The 19,350-nt window shown below is 38.6% G+C and overlaps 3 protein-coding genes across 3 annotated transcripts; all 3 read left to right on the forward strand.

The window, feature by feature from the left end:
• The first annotated feature begins 408 nt into the window (after positions 1–408).
• On the forward strand, positions 409–11,645 carry fscn2b (fascin actin-bundling protein 2b, retinal). Its single transcript, XM_079476007.1, has 5 exons — positions 409–2,061; positions 8,400–8,556; positions 8,831–8,952; positions 9,567–9,734; positions 9,823–11,645. Exons 1-5 carry the CDS (start codon positions 1,242–1,244, stop codon positions 10,026–10,028), a joined length of 1,473 nt encoding a protein of 490 aa, XP_079332133.1. The 5' UTR covers positions 409–1,241; the 3' UTR covers positions 10,029–11,645.
• A 401-nt stretch (positions 11,646–12,046) lies between these two features.
• birc5a (baculoviral IAP repeat containing 5a) lies at positions 12,047–13,838 on the forward strand. Its single transcript, XM_079477275.1, has 4 exons — positions 12,047–12,247; positions 12,364–12,473; positions 12,565–12,682; positions 13,216–13,838. The coding sequence occupies exons 1-4, from the start codon at positions 12,131–12,133 to the stop codon at positions 13,306–13,308; spliced, it is 438 nt and encodes a 145-aa protein (XP_079333401.1). The 5' UTR covers positions 12,047–12,130; the 3' UTR covers positions 13,309–13,838.
• Positions 13,839–14,219: 381 nt separating this feature from the next.
• On the forward strand, positions 14,220–18,815 carry tmem235b (transmembrane protein 235b; the record flags this gene model as incomplete). The annotated part of the gene is made up of 4 exons (XM_079476838.1): positions 14,220–14,418; positions 14,837–14,875; positions 15,035–15,172; positions 18,580–18,815. The coding sequence occupies exons 1-4, from the start codon at positions 14,247–14,249 to the stop codon at positions 18,813–18,815; spliced, it is 585 nt and encodes a 194-aa protein (XP_079332964.1). The 5' UTR covers positions 14,220–14,246.
• Positions 18,816–19,350: the final 535 nt, after the last annotated feature.

The raw sequence follows: 19,350 nt of genomic DNA on the forward strand, positions 1-19,350 counted from the left end.
AAGGCAGATTAGGGGTCCGTGAAGGAGACTGTTTTTCTTGCAAACATGCTCAGGATTTGAAATGAATTGATGATATGTGTAGCATTCTTCAAGCGTGTGGCAGTGTAGCCATTGAAATGCTAAGCAAAACAGCTTTTGTGCCTGGAAACGGTGTACAGTCACTGTAAATTGGTTAGTATCTACATGTCAGGCATCTTTGAATGCCCATCTGTTTGTGTGCATTACCTCCAGATACACTCACACACTTATGCACATTTTGGCGTAATAAAGATGACCACAGAGTTTGCAATCAGAGAAGACGCGTAACTGTATACTGAGTGTACACTAGGAAGCTGATCCCCTCTCAGGCCACTACGACTGGTGCTGGGGGAGGGCTCTGGTTACCCAGCATTGTGTCAAAACGGCATCAGCTAAGAGTTAGAGACTGGGAGGACAAAAGCAGGAACACTAAAGAACGGGCCTCTAGTAAGAGTCTACGATATTACAATATAGAAAGACGAGAGAAAGGGTTACATAAAACAAGAAAGATTGGGGAATATGACGAGAGGGGTCAAAATACCAATAAGCGTAGTGAGTGAGCATTTGTAACCTGGAATCTTATTTGGCATTTTAGGCACTGACACGTGATTGCTCTCTGATATCTCACAGGAGAGCCATTTAAAGTAAACAAAGATGCGACTGAAGTAAAATGACTTAGAAGACGACAAGGAGGCAACAAATTAATCAAACGTCAAGACGAGGCATCGAGAAGAAACGGCTTGGTTTTAAATCAACATCTCTTTAAAACAGCAGAAATCCCATAATCCCAACGGCAGGTACTGGAGAGGACGAGAGACAGAAAAACGAAGGTAAATTGAGAAGGAGAGGCAATGAGAAAGAGGAAGGGGGTGAAAGAGGCACAGAGGAAGTGGAACCATTGGGATCAGGGTGACGTCAACGGCTCTCTGGATTGAGGTGTTGAGTCCTCCTGATTATAATCTGAGCTGATTAGGAAACAGAGGAAAAAAATCTCCAGAGCATTTGCACGCTCCCCAGGGAGCAAGACGTCTTTTATACAGAGGAGAGGCCAAGGAACGGGAACGAAACCAACAGAGGACCCGGGTAACTTGGGAAGAGATTTAAAAAAACATTAAGGCCTACAGCTGAAAAAAGAAGGGGCTACATTACGGATAACAAACAAAAAGTCTATAGGCATTTAAGATTCTGTTTCTTTTCTGGACTGTGTGGATTTTAAAACCAGAATGCCTTCCAATGGCAGTAAAGCCCTTAAGCTACAATTTGGGCTTATAAATCACGAGAATCGCTATCTAACGGCAGAGGCCTTCGGCTTCAAAGTAAACGCATCAGCCCCGAGTCTCAAGAAGAAGCAAATATGGACCCTTGAGCAAGACGACCAGGACGGTCAAGTGGTTTTCCTGCGCAGTCACCTGGGTCGCTACCTGGCCTCCGACAAAGACGGCAAAGTAAGCTGTGAGGCTGAGACAAAAGAAAAGGACTGCCGCTTCCTCATCGTGGCGCAATCAGATGGACGCTGGGCCCTTCAGTCCGAGCCCTACCTGCGATTCTTTGGAGGTTCAGCGGACTACCTTTCCTGCTTTGCTCAGACCATCGGTGAAGCAGAACTATGGGCCATGCACCTGGCCCTGCACCCCCAGGCTAATCTGCTCAGTGTGGCACGCAAACGCTATGCCCACCTTGCAGCCCCCGAAGGAGAGATCGCTGTTGACAGCAACATCCCATGGGGTGTGGATGCTCTTCTAACTCTCGTGTACATGGACGGCAAATATTGTCTAAAGACTAGTGACAGCCGTTTCTTGACCAATGATGGGAAACTGTCCTCTGAAAGTGGCCGTGGGACAGGTTACACCTTGGAACTGAAATCAGGCAAGTTGGCCTTTAAGGACTATGAGGGGAAGTACCTGACCCCAATGGGTCCCACTGGAACTCTGCGTTCCGGACGCTGCTCTAAACCTGGCAAGGATGAACTGTTTGATCTTGAGGAGAGCCATCCACAAGTGGTGTTTCAGTCCGCCAATAACAGATTCGTCTCAATCCGACAGGGTAAGTTGACATTTACTTAAATTACTATTAAAATAACTTATTTCATTATGATTCGGGTCTTGGCATGACCTCACTCAGTTAATATCAAAGATATCAAGATTATATTTTCATAGAAAAATATTTTTTTAGAGACTGAAACCAGCATTATGTTTTTGCTCTAGAATCAGATAAAGCCACAAGATCTTTGCGACCTTGCATGAACACTAAAGAATTTGAAGGAAATTCCCAAAATAATGGTTACCCCTCCTGCTCTGCACGCCTGTGGCGACTTGTGTAACATGTATGCGAGACCTCATTACACCTTTTAAGTAGCTCTAATACCTGTTGGAGAACCTCTTTTAGAAATCTAGACTATGAAGTACAGGCTTGTAAGGAATTTAGCAAGCAGCATCAAATTGGCACTCCATAATATCATGGCTTCAGTTTAAAGATAAAGTTAAAAGTCTAATCCTCAAAATATTTTATTCAATCTCAATTGCTTCTTATAATCAGCATAATCTACAATGTACTGCTATAAATCTCGCTCCCAATTAGTGTTTATGTACCTAAGCATGAAAATAACTTGCATGCAAAAATGCAGCTGCATGGCAAACTATGCACACATAGTCAGATCTATGGAAACCAGTCTGGAGCGCAGGTGATCACTGAGTCACGCCCATGAGCATGACCTCACAGAAATAATATACGGCAGCTGTCTCTTCAGCTGAGTAAGCCAATATTAATCCGCTAGGCGTAGCCGATTTTTATCCACTGGCTAACAAACACTCTGCATTGTAGTTTCTTGACTGGACAACTTAGTATGAAATGTAAATCTTGCATGCTGTAACGTTATTCATTATGTTCAAAACAGAGCTCTGGGTAAGCATTTTAAGCCACCTGCAATAGATAAATTACTTGAGAAATAGCTTTGAGTATGCACCATAGGGAAGCTGTGTCAGTAACATCACTCTTTCTTTCTATCACACACTTATGCATAATTTCTCAGACCAATACTCTTCTCTCCTTATTTGGTCGTTGCCTTATCATAGGAAACAACAAACACTGATATAGAGCACATGTACACACACAACACTCACTCACACTGGTGGCAAGGTGTGATAAATAATAGAGTGGACGGGGCATTTCACTGATGGTGGAGTCTGCTTTCAGAAACACAAGCCTTCCGCTGCATTTCATTATCTGGGGACCGTGCACTGTGCCGGGTCACAATAGAGACATAAAATCAGAGAATCCTTCGGGAACATTTGGGTTCAGGGATGATGGGCAAAAACCCAATGAGGGGATAAAGAGACAATGTGAAAGTAAACCAGAGAAAAGATCAGGTACAACATCTCAATGAATAGAAACATAATGCATTATGGGTGTGGACGGATGGACTTTTTTATTGTTGTCACCCTTAAAGGTTTGTAAATCATAGACCTCTGCTGCAGTTCCCTAGGGAGGACATGATGTTGACTTCCATAACCATTTATGTTTTACTTATAGTCAATGTTTTCTTGTACAGCTGCTTTGTAACAATGAAAATTGTAAAAAGCACTATATAAATAAAGCTGACTTGACTTGACTTGTACTGAATGCTTAGTTTACCCACGGGATACAGCAATTTAATGGCAGAAAGTTAGATTGGTATTGCAATGCAGGATCTGTTGGAGCCAAGTGGGAGAATGAAGAATAGGATTTAATTTTAGAAGCTAATTAAGTTACAAGACAGCGATTATATATACGAATAAAACCAGTTACATTGTGAGGACTAAAATGTTAGAGGCCGTAATCTTTGCCGTGGAAAAAAATCTTTATTATTCAAATATTTTTTTGAAAAACAGAGTTGTATAAACACCTTGCATAATGAAGCGTTATGTTTTTATTATCTTAGAATGAGCTACATACAGTGCAGGGGTCCCTTGCATGGAATTCTCCATGTTGTTTCTACAGTAGCCCTAAAAAGACAAACTGCTCTACAGACCGCATTTTGTAAATAAGGGTATTTGATTCAGCAAAGAAGTGAAAACGTGACGACATCTTATGCTTGTGTCAGCAACCGTAGCCCTTCCAAGGGAGGGGAGAGGGGTGGAGTGAGCCGTTGGTTGCAATCTGAAACCTCACCACTAGATATCGCTGGATTTCATAACACTGGACCTTTAAAACTGTGTTAGAGTTTAAAAAATATGTTTTGTATGTTTAAGTGTATTTGTTTTCTTCCTGGGTATTTTAATAAGAACAACATTTTATTATAAGATTTTTTTTAAGAATATGCTTTGAGAGATGTAACATTAGAACATGAAATCACAATTAAAGGAATAAATGAAATTAAGTTTCTGAAAATGAAATTAAATGAAATTACTGAAAACGACTGATAAGTAATGTGATGTTTTTGCACTGTAATCTAAAACATTTGAGCCACGATTCTAATGTGAACAAATCAGATCTTAAGTCACATTGTGACTGTATTAAATCCTCCAGTATTACATGGAATTACATTAGGACTGTAATGGATCAACATATTACCAAAATCTAGGCATTTCATTATGGGTAAAAAAAGACAAGGAAAATGACATAGACCAGATGGAACAGTTGTTCTTAATGAGCGAGAGGCGTCTCTTCCCATCTACTGCACATTCATTTTGTGCGAAAAGCAATTAGGTAAAGTAATTCTGCTAATGGATGAAGCAGTTCATTTCTTTCTGCGGGTCTCTACATGATGAAGGGAACTAGAGATGACTTTAGACAGGTCTGCCAATCAGCTCTGCAGGTCTGGGGTTCAGAAAGCCCCCGGGCGTCTCACCCGGGGGTGCAAGACAAACTCACAAATGATCTGATAAAAATGAGTAGCGACATTGATAACTTTTTCACAAATGTCACTGTTTGTTTGTTTCAGTGACTGTGGCTCAGATGTATTGTCTGTTGGTTTATGTGTAGGTAGTGTTTTGCGTGCATCAGGGCCGCTTTAGTCATACACTCAGATACGTGTATCGGTTACCATGTTCTTCATCACCTCCACAATGTTCCATGGCGAATTGTGAACCGGGGTGAAGAGTGAAAATGAGAAGAGAAGAAATAAAGGAAGACGGGTAAGAAAGAAGAGGGAGAGGGAGATAGCAGTAATCTAGCTTGAGATGCTTTGGAAAGACAGACTGAAATGTGATTGTGGTACCCATGGATTCACTTTACCATTAATCATTTATTTCCACGTAACTGCCTTAGTGCATTTAGAGATTGCTTCTTAGTTTTTGGGCTGAATACGATAAAAAAAGTGAATTGATTTGACCGGATAACATCTAAACCAAATCTCTTGACCCATAAGCACAGGTTGAAATAAACCTCACACACTCGTCTCATGGAGTGTTTCGTGTACTCCCGCTGGTTTTTGACCAGGTCGACATGCAGTGATCTACTTGACCCAGTTTTGAGAAGGCCCTCTCGCTGTCTCCCTCTCCGGGTACAGTTTCATTGGACAAAAATGGGTTGGTAAATTGAGAGGGAGCGTTCTGTGATGGGAGTGAGGTCATTCTCAGGAGTTCAGGATTGGGCCCAGTAATCACAATGCCGTGGATGAGGAATGATCAGAAGAGGAGATAGAGTGTCCTGCCCCAGCTGGCCTCTCTTCTTCTATCTTTGGTGCAAAACCAAAGCAGAGTCATACGTGAAATTGGAAAATAAAGTGTAACGGGCCAAAGAAATGAAAACCACTGCTGCAGAGTGATGTTTGATCTGGAAAAAAAACATCTATAGCTGTTTCTTTTTTCAACCGCTGATTTTGTCTTGATTAGAAAGCTGACTTTGTTTTTCGAGTCTTTCAAGAAAAAAATGGTTCTGTTTGGAGCTTGCTCTTTCTTAGCTTCGGAGAGTTTGCATTCTGTTTTATTTCAGATTTGGTTAGATTTCAGGTAAATGCAAAAGACTTGAAGAGATAGTTTATAAAAAAAATTCTGTCCTCATTTCCTCACTTACTCACAGTGTGTATTTTTGTGCCAAACACAAAAGAGATATTTTGGAGAACGTTGTTAACCAAACAACGTTGGGGGACCATTGACTTCCATTGCACAAAACTACTGAGATATTTGTCAAAAGATCTTCTTTGGTGTTTCACAGCAGAAAGAGTTGTACAGGTTTTGAATGGCTTGAAGGTGACTGAATTTTATCTTTAGGTAAAGCTATCCCTTTAGTGTAAATTGGAAATGTTCTATGTATTTATCCTTTGTTGACAAAAAGAAACAATTTACATATTAACTAGACCTCATTTGTTTTTATTTCTAAGTGTAAATATATTGTCTCAATCCAGCATAACAGATGTGTTTATCACTTCAAACCATTAAGAATCAGATTATAGAATCCAATTTACAAACCCCAAACATATACAGTCTGTTCATAGACCATAATGATTTGTTAAAAAATAAAAATAACCCAAAGAAAGAAAATAGTGTGCTGCACTTTGTCATATCGCAAAAAAGACATTCCACACTGGAGTGATCAATGCCTGCAGATTCTGCTGATAGTCCTGTTTTTCCCCCCAGTATGTCTCAGACACCCCACAGCGTCCCGTCAAAACTGGGGTATTACCGCGGCCTCCCCACTGGTTTTATTCTGCCCCTCCCTGGGCAGAGGGGATTGTACATGCGGTGTTCAAAAAAGCTGCTTACTGGGCCCTACGGTGAAGCTTTGTGTCTTTTGCATGCAGAGAATTAGGAGAGGTCACAGCCTGGGACGGGAGGAGCAGGAGGGATGGTAGAGTCGAGGGAATAAGACTGCAGGATCACACCTGTTAGAGGATTAAGAAAATGATCAAGGGATATTTTCAGACACACATCCACTTTGAGTCTTAGCCACCGCAATCTGTCTGATGCACGATATCGGCGCTTTTGCTTTGTTAGATTGTGTCATTCATTTAATTTGATACATTTACATGCTGTTATATTATAATTATATAATTTATACACCAGTTGATAGTGTTGACATGTTTGATCCAAAGTATAATTTTTTTGACACATGCTCGAAATTAGTTTTGTATACCATTCTTACATTAATCTAAATGTATTGTAATTGCATACATTTCATGTAGATTTCTTTATAAAATTACTAAATAAATAGAATAAATAAAATTAATTGAAATAATATTTTAGATAATATTAAATTAAATACTACAATGAAAATATTTTCATTTTTTATAAAGGATGTCTTGGACTAGATATGAAATAAGAGGTGAAATATAAAACGCCCGGAAAATCCTTATTAATTATTTGAATGGCGCTGTCAGAAAAAGAAAAAGTAAACCAAGAACAGGTAAAACAAAACAAAATGCATTGAGAGAGATGAGCAGAGAACAAAGACTGCATAAATCTGGCCACACCTTTACTGCTGACATGTGAAAGAGCACTCTCGTGTATTGCGCTATACTTTTATGTTTTCCCAAACGTGTCTTGAATGTGGCCATGCGTTGCATTTTATACCAACACACAGCCATGACACAATCCCAGGAATAATTGGCATGGAAACACTGCTGTGTGCAACAAGGTCTCTACCCGGCCAAGGTCGCGGTTTCTGTGCCAGGGATTTACAGGTGCCCTGAGAAAAGTTGAATCGCAAATAGCTTTGCCCTACTGCAGAATAGAAAGTAGAAATGTGGAATCATGGACAGATTACTAAATACTATTTCTGTTGTTTCCCACTAAACATGTATGATATGTTTCAAATACATTGCCGGGCAAAATACACAAAGTATAATTGCTGGATGTCACAGTCTATTAGAGTCCACGTATGTTATACAACCAACAGCTTAATCAAGATTAATGGCTTGGATAGAAAAATGTTTAGACCTCAGCTAGTTGTATAATTCTTGTTAATGTTACAAATAATCCTGTGCAGAATGAATCTGTCATCGCAAGCCTCATTTTAAAACAACAATGGTTTTGAATGGAAATAAATAAACATATGAAGTGACATGTCTGAACTCCTCGGACCATATACAGTGATTCTTAAATAAACAATGTCTGCTACAATGCCAAAACAGGACTCCGGGTAGTCAGGTTCATGCATGTTGTGTGTGGCAGGGAACTTAATCATGTTTCTTTGTCTCCATTTAAGATTTCAAACTGAGGAAAGTTTAGGATAAACACATGCTGTTTTGTTTAAGCAGATACATTTGTAGTGTTCTATGAAACACATGTTGTTTTAATAATCAAAATGTCAATCAGTGTGATTTTGTAACTGTGCACAGTAGTAGCAGAAGGGTAATAAGAGCGATTGTTTTGATTATCGCTTGTATATGCATACGCAATGTACAGTTTTTTTTATCAAAAACAAACGTTTCCATATGTCATGTGTGTTTGTCTTTGCTTCCACAGGAGTGAGCGTCTCAGCCAATCAGGATGATGAGACCGACATGGAGACGTTTCAAATGGAAATCGACAGAGAATCGAAAAAGTGCACATTTAGAACAAATGAAGGAAATTACTGGACGCTTGTCTCTCACGGAGGCATCCAGTCAACAGCCACAGAAGTGTAAGAATCAACTTTTGAGAAGAAAACAAAATCAATGACATTTTATCAAACACAATGACTGTATGCATCTATGTGTGATGAATGCAACCGTAACACAAAGAAGTGTGTATTGTTTGTCAGGTTATGCAGATACAACTTTTGCTAAAAAGTGTAATCATTGTGCACTTGGTGGTGCTGTCAACACATTGTTTTGTTTGTATGAACATCCCATCTATATGTCAATGTTTTTTTCACACATGTAAGCACAATTTTTCTCTATCCCATCTGTGTGCAGCGGTGCCAACACAATGTTTGACATAGTGTGGCTTGGTCGACGGGTGGCACTGCAGGCCAGCAACAGAAAATATGTTTGCACCAAGAAAAATGGCCAGCTTGCTGCTGTCAGTGACTCTGCGGGTGAGTACAGATCCGATAGTTCCCATAAATAAAATAAAAAGAACAATTTATTCAGTATCTAAAGGTAATCATTAGATGTTATTTCTGCTGACTCTAAATGGGAAATGTTTACATCTTGAAAAAAATGATTAATAATGATTAAATTAAACATTTATTGAGGTTACATAAAAAATGTTTCAGGAGGTGTGCATATAAATCTTAATGCTAACATATATTAATGCATACATTCTTGAGAATTGTGTGCTGATAGCATTGTGTCTGGAAGGAAGCCTTTTTTTTCCATGTACAAAGCGCCTCGGGTCCATAAAGGAAATATTGAGTGATTCCGGTCCGCAAAAACTTGAACCACAGTGAACCTTTTTGGGATGAGTTGAAACACTGAATGTGTTCAGGTCCAATTGCCCAACATTACTACCGCACTTTACTGATGCTCTTATATCCCAGCAGACATCCAGTGGAAAAACCTCTCCAATAATGTGGAAGCTGTTAAAGCAGGAAAGGGAGAGATTGATGCAGATGGTTTTGAAATTAAATGTCTGTGAATGTTGTGTGCTTTTAGGCGTGTAGTCAGAGGTCTCATGCTCTTTTTAATTGGTAATGTATTCTTTGTTCAGGTGAAGATGAGCAGCTGATTCTGAAACTGATCAACAGGCCCATTCTGATTCTTAGGGGAGAGAACGGCTATGTGTGTCACCATAAGAACTCCAATACACTGGACGCCAATCGTTCGGTTTATGACATATTTACACTACACTTCAATGACGGTGCATATCACATTGAAGGTGAGCGCACAATCCTTTTATATAATATATAATATATGTAAGTACAGATCATTATATTACAAAACTGACCAGCATTGTTCTCCTACAGGTGCTGGGGGAAAGTTCTGGTATGTGTCCAACAGTGGCTTGGTGTGTTCTGATGGAGACTCACCAGAAGAATTCTACTTTGAATTCCTAGAGCACGGACGAATAGCTATAAGGGGTAAAAATGGCAAATACCTCCGTGGGGACCAAGGGGGCATCCTGAAAGGAGATGGGGAGATCGCAGACAGCTCTTCTCTCTGGGAATACTGACACCCTGTGGACATTTAAGGACCTGTCACGTGTTGGATTTACAGTTGTGAGGCAACCATTCAGTACATTTGGACATCTTTGTTTTCCATCAGTCAGCATTTAATGTAGTGTCACTATTCAGCACATGGATTACATGCTTATATAAAATCAGTTTTTGGAGAATGTACACACATTACAAAAACAGAACATTTGCTGTATGACACACTAACCAATCGCAAGCAACGTTTTTGTTTATTGTTGTTTTTTAACCCTTATTAACTCTTTATTTGTTTGTCTTACATGTTATTATTTGTAACCCTTGTCAATGTCAGTTCCAGGAATGCTTTTTTGTGCTCTGGGGTGACAGACTGCTGTGTTTGTTATATTGACATAAAGACATAGAAATTATATATATATTTGCATATATAGGGTTCACAAATAATGTATTTTTGTCATTTCTTTAAGCGTTCTAGAAATCAATATGCAGGGAAATGAAACCCCAGGGGAGAACAGGCTACACAGTAATTACTTCTGTCTTTCCCAGTGAAAGGAATCAGTATTAAATCCATTTATTCCCTTTTTATGATTTAATGTTTCTTTTTTCTTTCTTTAATCCATCTGGAAATATTTTACAATTGTTACGAATAAAATCCCGTCTCTCCAATTTGTGGAAATTCATCTCATTTATTGTAGTCTTGTTTTTTAGTGAAATTCATTTAACTTAATCGTGTGCAGGGACATGGAAATCGTGTCCCAGCAGTGTGAGCTGTTGTACTCCACAGGCGTAAGCAATGTACCTGTTACCACCAGTAGAGAAAGCCTGGCATTGTTTGTTAAGATTCAAGGGCTAGTTCACTCAAGAATGAAAATTCTGTCATCATTTACTCACCCTCCGGTAGTTTCAAACCTAAATACATTTCTTTGTTCTGTTAAACACAAAGAAAGATGTTTGTAAGAATGTAGGAATTGTCAGTTCTGTGACTTCATCCACTACTATAGTAAGGGAAAACGTGTGTATCTTTTTTCTGTTCTGTTGAACTAGTGAGATCCCAGTTCTGGGGCACATTTTATATTAATAATTAAAACAAATATTTTAATAATATTGACTGTTGTTAAACAGTTTTGGGATCTGTTGGATGTCTACAGAGCATGGACAAAAACTATGGTAACCATGGTATTGTGGGAATTAAGATCAATCGATATAGAAATGGATGAGTAATTTTGTTTTAATCAAATGAATTTTCCCACGTGACATGATTAAAGTTTAATAGATATGTTTTAATCATATAACCTTTGTTTTAACCATATTGTGTGCTATATAACCATTGAAATTTTGTCTAATTACATGGACACAGAAGGCAATTCAACTTGCAAACAAAGGCTGGTTTCAGAAGATTTCCGGCCAGATGCTCTTGCAGAGAACAGAACGTGGTTAGCAAGAGTCCAACAGGACCTGATTGGTTGCTCAGGGAATTATGACCCGGATGCGGAGGAGAAGACATTAACATATTCTGTTTTCTGTATATAATGTATGTGTGAAGCTTTTATTTTGTGTTGTTGACTGGACTCGTATGGAGACGGCAACAAACCATCGATGTGAAGACCTTTTAAATCTGATGAATAAACTCTATTACTTTTAAAACAGTTTGTTCCCCTCATCCTTCCAAATTTTGAACACGCAGGACTAGCAAAGATCTTTGAGTCCAGTATCAAGCAAAATACTATCTTTACCCCAAATATAGAAAGGATGGAGAGCATAAAGCATAAAGTGAGAGTTGAAAGCAGAACTGGACAAAATGTTACCCCATATAAATGAGAGAGAGACATTTACTGAATTGCAATTTAATTACATTATCAACCGTCAAACAACAAATAAATGTTATGCGTATAAAACCAATTTGACCATTGTCTTTCACCATGTCTAAGTAAAACTAAATAATTTAACGATTTAAAACAAACTTCCTCCCTCGCCATCTGCGCATGCGTGCAAGTGGCGCTCCGTAGCCAATCAAACCTTGCGCTCGAAATTTCAAACTCTAGCCGGAAGCAGCGACAGTCACAAACAAACCTGCGTAGCAGTGCAATTTTTGTACTTTTCCTGCTTTAATATCAACCGCAAGAAAATGGATCTTGGAAATGACTCGACTAACGATCCAACTAAACTTTACATTTATGAGAACAGACTGCAAACGTTCGTTGGGTGGCCGTTTGAAGAGGGTTGCGTTTGCACTCCAGAAAACGTAAGTAACGTTACACACTGGGAGCAAAAACAACTCCATTAGACTCACTGGTTATGGTAACATTGGGTGTTTAAATGCAATATTTTGCGCTTCATAAATGTCGCATTGCTTTATAGATGGCCAAAGCTGGTTTTATTCACACTCCGACGGACAACAGTCCAGATGTAGCGCAGTGTTTCTTCTGTCTGAAAGAGCTGGAGGGATGGGAGCCGGAGGATGACCCGGAGTAAGCACATGTCTCTGACTGCTCTCCGCGATACTTTCCTCGGATGTGCAACATACTGAAGCTACTCTTGTCACTTTTGCTTGTTTCCTAGGAAAGAGCATAAAGCACATGCACCAAATTGTGATTTTATCTTACTGAAGAAGACCGTGGATAGTCTCACAGTGGAGGAGTTTCTCAAACTTCAAAAAGAAAGACAGAAGTTTATTATTGTAAGTATGAGCATCTACAGGTCAGGACGTGTCTACTTCTAAATGATTGAACTGTAGGAGTTTTGTTACCAAAGCAAAATACCAATAAATAAATGAAAAATCAATTTTAAAGCACAGATATATATATATATATATATGTATGTGTATATATATATATATATATATATATATATATATGTATGTGTATATATTTGTATATGTATGTCTAGTTTCCATAAAGTCAAGTACAAAATTAAGGGTAACCAATTACCAAGCAATGCGCAATTTTATTCAGTAAGTGGCGTAAAAAGGTCACGTTAGCAGTTAAGCAAAGTCAGATCAAAGTGTCTGAATAATTTGGTCCCATTTTTTGTATCAATTTACTTGTTCTCTACTGTAAGACATGTCACAGTTTACTTTATTTTGCTATCCTCAAATCAACATTAAAAAAGATGTATACACATTCTTATATTATAAGTATCATATAATTGTAGTATACTTAATCTTTCACGAACATATGTAAAGCATGCATATGACATTTTGTGCTTTTCCAGAAAAAAAAGTGTGGCCAAGCCATTGATAAATATGAAGATGCGGTGAAGCTCAAGAGAGCCCAGATCATCCAGTCTGCGATGGATGAGGAATGAAGAGCGCTTTTTCTTTTTTTCCCACTTCAAATCATCGTTTGTCTGTCAAACTGAAATCTGTATATAATCTCGCCTATCACATAATCATCCTTTGATACACTGTTTTCATCCTTTATAATATTTATTTCAAACAATGCTTGTAATAAAACTACTTTGCCATAGCTTGTGTTCGGTATGTTTTGTTATAAAAAAGGAAAGTGCTCTATTCAACTTCAAGTCTATATTAACTCCAAGGGACAATTTTTGGTGCAGCAATAAAGATGGTAAACACATCACGCACAAACAAAAAACATACATTCTAACATATTAAAAATGTAGAAGCCTTATAGCAATGAGGACAATGCCTATTCGTTTTAAGCCTACATATAGCGTATACAAGACAGAAGCATTTTAAATGAATGTAACAATAGATGGGCTTAATCTGCAAGGATAGTATGAGCTTTTGCTAAATTAACTGTTCAGATACCAATTTGCTTGACACCAATAATTGTACTATGCTATTCAGTACGAAAAAGATTCAATAAAACTGTCCAAATTTCCTCTGTGCCTGTGTGTTGGCACAGGACATTTTGTTTCATTATTAATTAGAAGTGATAGATTGATGGACGCTTGGAGAGGGTGTTGGTTATGCACCCTGCGTCATGTTTCCTCCATCACTCTTGCGCCCGGTTTGAGTTGGACACTTGCTGCTGTGCACACGGAATGTACGGTCAGACAACACACCTTTTCTTCACTGAAACGACATTCAGTTTTCTTTTAATAACCTCACGTGTCATCCGTTTCTGCATCTTTGGCGGGCTAGGAGCATCAGCTATTGGAAAGTGAGCGACTCTTTGGTTCAGCATCCTAATCGCGGCGCACGGGCAGTGCCACGCGCAAATGACATCGTTTCCTGCTTAGTTTTTGGCTCACACTGAATCGGAGCCATACCGTACAGGATGAAAATCACATTTGGCTCCGTGGTGGTCTGCGCGGGTTTAACGGGTGTGCTTAGTTTCAGCTGTTTGACACTCGCCATTGGAAGTGAATATTGGTACATCATTGAAGACAAGCGCCCTAACCACGCTGACCCTCCGTATATACACTCTGGACTTTGGGGAGTTACAGATGGTATGTTCTTCTATTTTTACCTTGGATGTTGATGATAAATTGAGCTTTTATAGAACCTCTGGCAGCATGCAAATCATTGTTTCAGACCTTTGTCAAAAATGTAAAATTTTCCAGTCGAATATAATTGTTTTAAAATACGCTATAGAGCTGCAAATAAAATGTATAGTAGATTAACAGATAACTATAACAGACAACAAGCATAATCAGATAAAAACCTAACATAAGAAATGCTCATGATTTGTTACGGATTTTATTCATTTTTATGACACCCCCAGGCTTCAGAAATACGTTAAAATTCCCAGATAAAGGAAACCACGATAATGCTCTGAATGACGGGCAGTTATGGCTCTGAAAGCATTGTGTGCACAAATAAAATTACCAATGATATTACAGCGTTTTTCTGCTCTCTGTTTTCTAGATGCTCCAAGATATTCAGATTCAGATAAGCAGATGGAGAGTGAGTGTTTTAAAGCACAACTCTTTTCTAAAAAAGGCTTTACAAAACATTTTGTAAAACGCTGTTGGCTTTAGGTTTGCAAGGTAAAGATTGTAGATGTTATTGTTATTTATCATCTGTGTGAGGTTTAACAGCTGCAATTAACTCTGCCTCATTCAGTCATGCACAGTGTGCTTGCCGTTTTACTCCCCTTGAGTGTGGTGATGCTGGTGTTTGGAGGCATCTGTGGCCTTGTCAGTTCCCTAGCAAGAAGTCGGACGTTGCTGATCGGATCTGCTTCATATTTTCTTCTGTGCAGTAAGTCTGAACATCCCCATGCTTTCTCTACAGAGTTAAGATGCAATCATGATCGCTTTGAAAGGAGTTAATGAGTGAGTAAAATGAAATGGATTTTTGGCAAGTACTGGAAATGTAAGGGATGAATGTGGACACTTATAAAAGGTTGGTTGCCAGGCTATTACAAGCTTTTGGCTGCGTCTGTCTGAAGAGGTGGGATAAAGACATTTTGAGTGTTTTATTAAGTATCTTATATTGATCGGTAACAAAGTTATTTCCAAGTGACCATCAATACCAAGGTCGTAAGTATAACCGAGAAAAACAGCACACCCCCTTTGAGCCATATCTTTGTAGCCACACCTCCAAAATACATGAACGCACAGCCAGAGTAGAATTAGCAAATCATCACGTTGAAGTCAAGGCGTTGGTGGAGGATTGTTTGCTATCAGGTTGAAAACAGGCTTTCAACCAGAATACAAAATTTAAAAAGGTTTCTGAAAAATATTGCACACGAAAACAACACCATGGAAGCCGTCTGTAGGTTTATGAGCAGTGTGTAGTTCTGAAATCTTGTGTGAAAACATTCAATTATTTCTGAAGTTCAGTATCCACAGTGAACGTATATAGACTTCGCCTTTGATCCCAACCCATTTGGCCGTTCAGTTCTATGAATGACACGGAGGACATTGGGAGCTGGAAGGCTAAAATCACGCTTCACCTTGAGCAATTCTTATGTCAAAGTCTTATGGGACTAAAGTTATTGCGGTTCATCGCTTTCCTCTTGTGAAATTGAAAGGATAATAGAGAACATCCCTCCAGCTATTTCGGTGATTGAAATAAGCAATCTAAAGGTAAAAGAGAATAGGAAAACCAAAAAAGGGTTTTGTAGATTTATGAGCTTGATAATACAGCCTCCAGCCAGTCTGATCTAGTCAGAAATTCCTCATGAATCAGACTCTTACTTAAATGGGATTTTATTGCTTTTGTTCCTCACGAAACATATCTACTTTTAGCTGAAAACAGCCAGACCTCATTTAGACCAAAGACCCCTACCTCCATATGCAATCCCAAATCAGGATAAAAATCACAGACAGGAGAATTTTGCTTTGATCCTTATACATATACAGACAGGCATTGTTTTTTTGTTTATGAACTGTGGCACAGCTGGCTTGCACTTTACCTTGCACACAGCATCTAAAAGCTTGCAGCCGAGTGACTTGAATAAAAGTATTCTTAGGTTTAATAGAATGGAGTCAGTCAATGATCTCCTGCATTAATTACTGTGTTAAGAGGGAGCACATGAAAGTTATTTAATAAAAGGTTGGAATGTAAGTCTAGTGCCTGTCTTGTTACTTAGTTCAGAGATTGGTCATCATTTTGACAAGGAACACCAAAAATACAGTAGAAAGAATGACTGTGGTGTAAATAGGTGAGAAATACATGTGGGATACATAATGGGGTTCTAATTAAAAGGTTATAGGATGAAGAAACTTTATAGCGTTTTTAGTAGAACAGATGGTCTGGTGTCGGTGGATATATTGTATTAACTAATTGTTAAAGGGATAGTTCTGCAAAAAAAAATATATTCTGTCATCATATAACTACTCTCATGTTGTTTTCAACCTGTATATGACTAATTTTTTGTCTGCAGAACACAAAAGAAGATATTTTGAGAAATGTCTCAAAATGTTTTTTGTCCATAAAATGGAAGTCAATAGGGGACAATGTTGTTTGGTTACCAACATTCTTCAAAATATCTTTTTTGGTGTTTAACAGAAGAAAGAAAGTCATACAGTTTTGGAATGACACAGGGGTGAGTAAATTATTAAAGATTTGCCATTTTTAGGTGAACTGTTCATTGCTGTCTTCAAAAAGTTTTGTTTTAAAGGAACAGTTCACCCAAAAATTCTAATTCTGTCTTCATTTGCTCATCCTCGAGTTGTTCCAAATCTGTATAAATGTCTTTGTTCTGGGGAACTCAGAGAAAGATATTTGCAAAAAAGGCATTTAACCAAACAGTTCTTGGCCACCATTGGCTTCCATAGTAGGAACGATTACAGCCAAGAACTGTGTGGTTACAAGCATTCTTCCAAATATCTTTCTCTGTGTCCATTAGAACAAAGAATATTACACAGATTTGCAACAATTTCAGGGTGAGTAAATAAGGACAGAATTTTCCTTTTTTGGGCGAACTGTCCCTTTAACATCGTTCCTATCAATGGCATTCCATGGCTATAAGTTTGTTGATGTGTTTGCATTTCTGAAAGAGAGTTAATCAGCATAATACAAGCTGTATACTCTAAATGAGCCGACAACTGTACTGTAAGATCAAAAGCAACTCCTGTCTAGACTCTCAGCCATGCTCAAAGCTCTCTCTCTCTCTCTCTCTCTTGCTCTCGCTCTCGCTCTCTCTCGCTCGTTATTGCCTCTTAATTTTATGTGCATATTACAGCCGGTGCAGAAATCCATTCTCATTTTGTCAGTGTTCAATTAGATGTGATTTTTGCTGCTGTGGTTCCACATTAACACATTACATTTTAATGAAGATTCGGTAATAATGCCCCGTGTCTTGGGATCATCAGGCACACTGGGGTGTTTTGCATTTATGAGAGAGTTTGACTTCCTCTCTGTTTTGGCTTATTCATGCGGATGGTTCTTTTGATTCTGGGACAGCAGATGCTGAGGACGCTTAAGGATTCATGTGGGTTACTGGCATTCCGCTCTGACACCAACAGTGCTCGTGGGTTGTTTGATCTGAATTGAGAATGTACATTTGTATTTAGTTCTGGTTCAGCTGATCGAACGCATTCAGCATTTTTTGTCCCTTAAAAAGTTTCTAAATGACAGTATGGGAACTCTAAATGTCTTTACTAATGCAAATATCAAATGGTGAGGGAATAAGATCGCCGGACCAAGACAATTCAGCACAGTTGCAATGAGTTACAGCCATTATAAATTGGGCAAATTATTTTAATGTCTTTCAAGAACCCTTCACGAGAAATAAACAACATTGGTCATTGGTCAGATTCTTACTGCGAAAAAGCTGTCTGGTTTATCTTATCATCATATTCATTTTGATCTAACCTCCGCTAATATAGATATAAATAGGTCTTTACTCAGTTATACTTGATCCTACACACATGGCTTGTCTGTCAACTGCTTCTCATCTATTATGTATAATAAAGATCTTGATTGCCATTTAAGGGATGTCATGTTAGATCTGCTCTCATTAAACATTATTTATTGCAAGCAATCGGAGACTAATGGTTAACTCTCTTTTTTCTCATGTATCTATGTACCGCTAAATAAAGAACATCTTGTCTTGACATTTCAAGTAACATCTGTTAGAACAAGATGAAGTCTAAATGCCTTAATTGGCTTTGGTTGTGTGGGTGCATTCAAGCGTGCTTGTGCATGTGTATTCTCAGGTCTTCTCACACTTTCTGGGGTGAGCCTTTACATCAGGTACTCTCAGAAGGCTCTGGAAGAGGCAGAAAGGAGCGTGGGGCATGAACAGATGGCACAGGTACACACATCGTTCGGTTGGTCTATGGACATGGCCTGGCTCTCTTGGGTTTTGGAGGTCATAACAGGCCTTCTCCTACTGCTGGCGGCCAGGATGGTACCTTTGAACCAGTACGAAGATTCTGTGGCGCCTAAATAGAAGTTCTCCCATGTTCTTCACCTTTTCAAATAATTATTCAAAGATACTAGGCTAGAGATCATATTTGTGAAATATTTTACCTCTTTCACACCTACCATTTAGTTGAAGGGACTCTTCTCGGTCACGTCTCATGATCGCAATCTGTTAATATGGGGATAGAATTAAGAGCATACTGTGAATGCACGGTTATTTCCTTTATATTTTGATAGACAGGTTACTCGGTCGATCAGTGATAAGTACCCCACTTAACTTGAATAGTCCATTTCGCAAGATGTAGGCACTACGGAAGCACCACCAGATCCATTGTTTATTTTATTTTTAAACCTTACATATATAATTATTTGATTAATTTAATATTTTGATTGAACCCGTTAAATATAATTTACCTTACTCAATCTCTTGTGTATAATTGCTTGTAAAATTTTGTGTGTATAATCTATGGTTTTTTTGTTGGATTCTTGCTGTCTATGTTGTTTGCTCTTTACATTATTACCGTCGAATTCACATTACGAATAGAAGCAGTGACCTAATTGTA

This window comes from Barbatula barbatula (genome assembly GCF_947034865.1).
Source record: "Barbatula barbatula genome assembly, chromosome: 16".
Taxonomy (NCBI): Eukaryota; Metazoa; Chordata; class Actinopteri; order Cypriniformes; family Nemacheilidae; genus Barbatula; species Barbatula barbatula.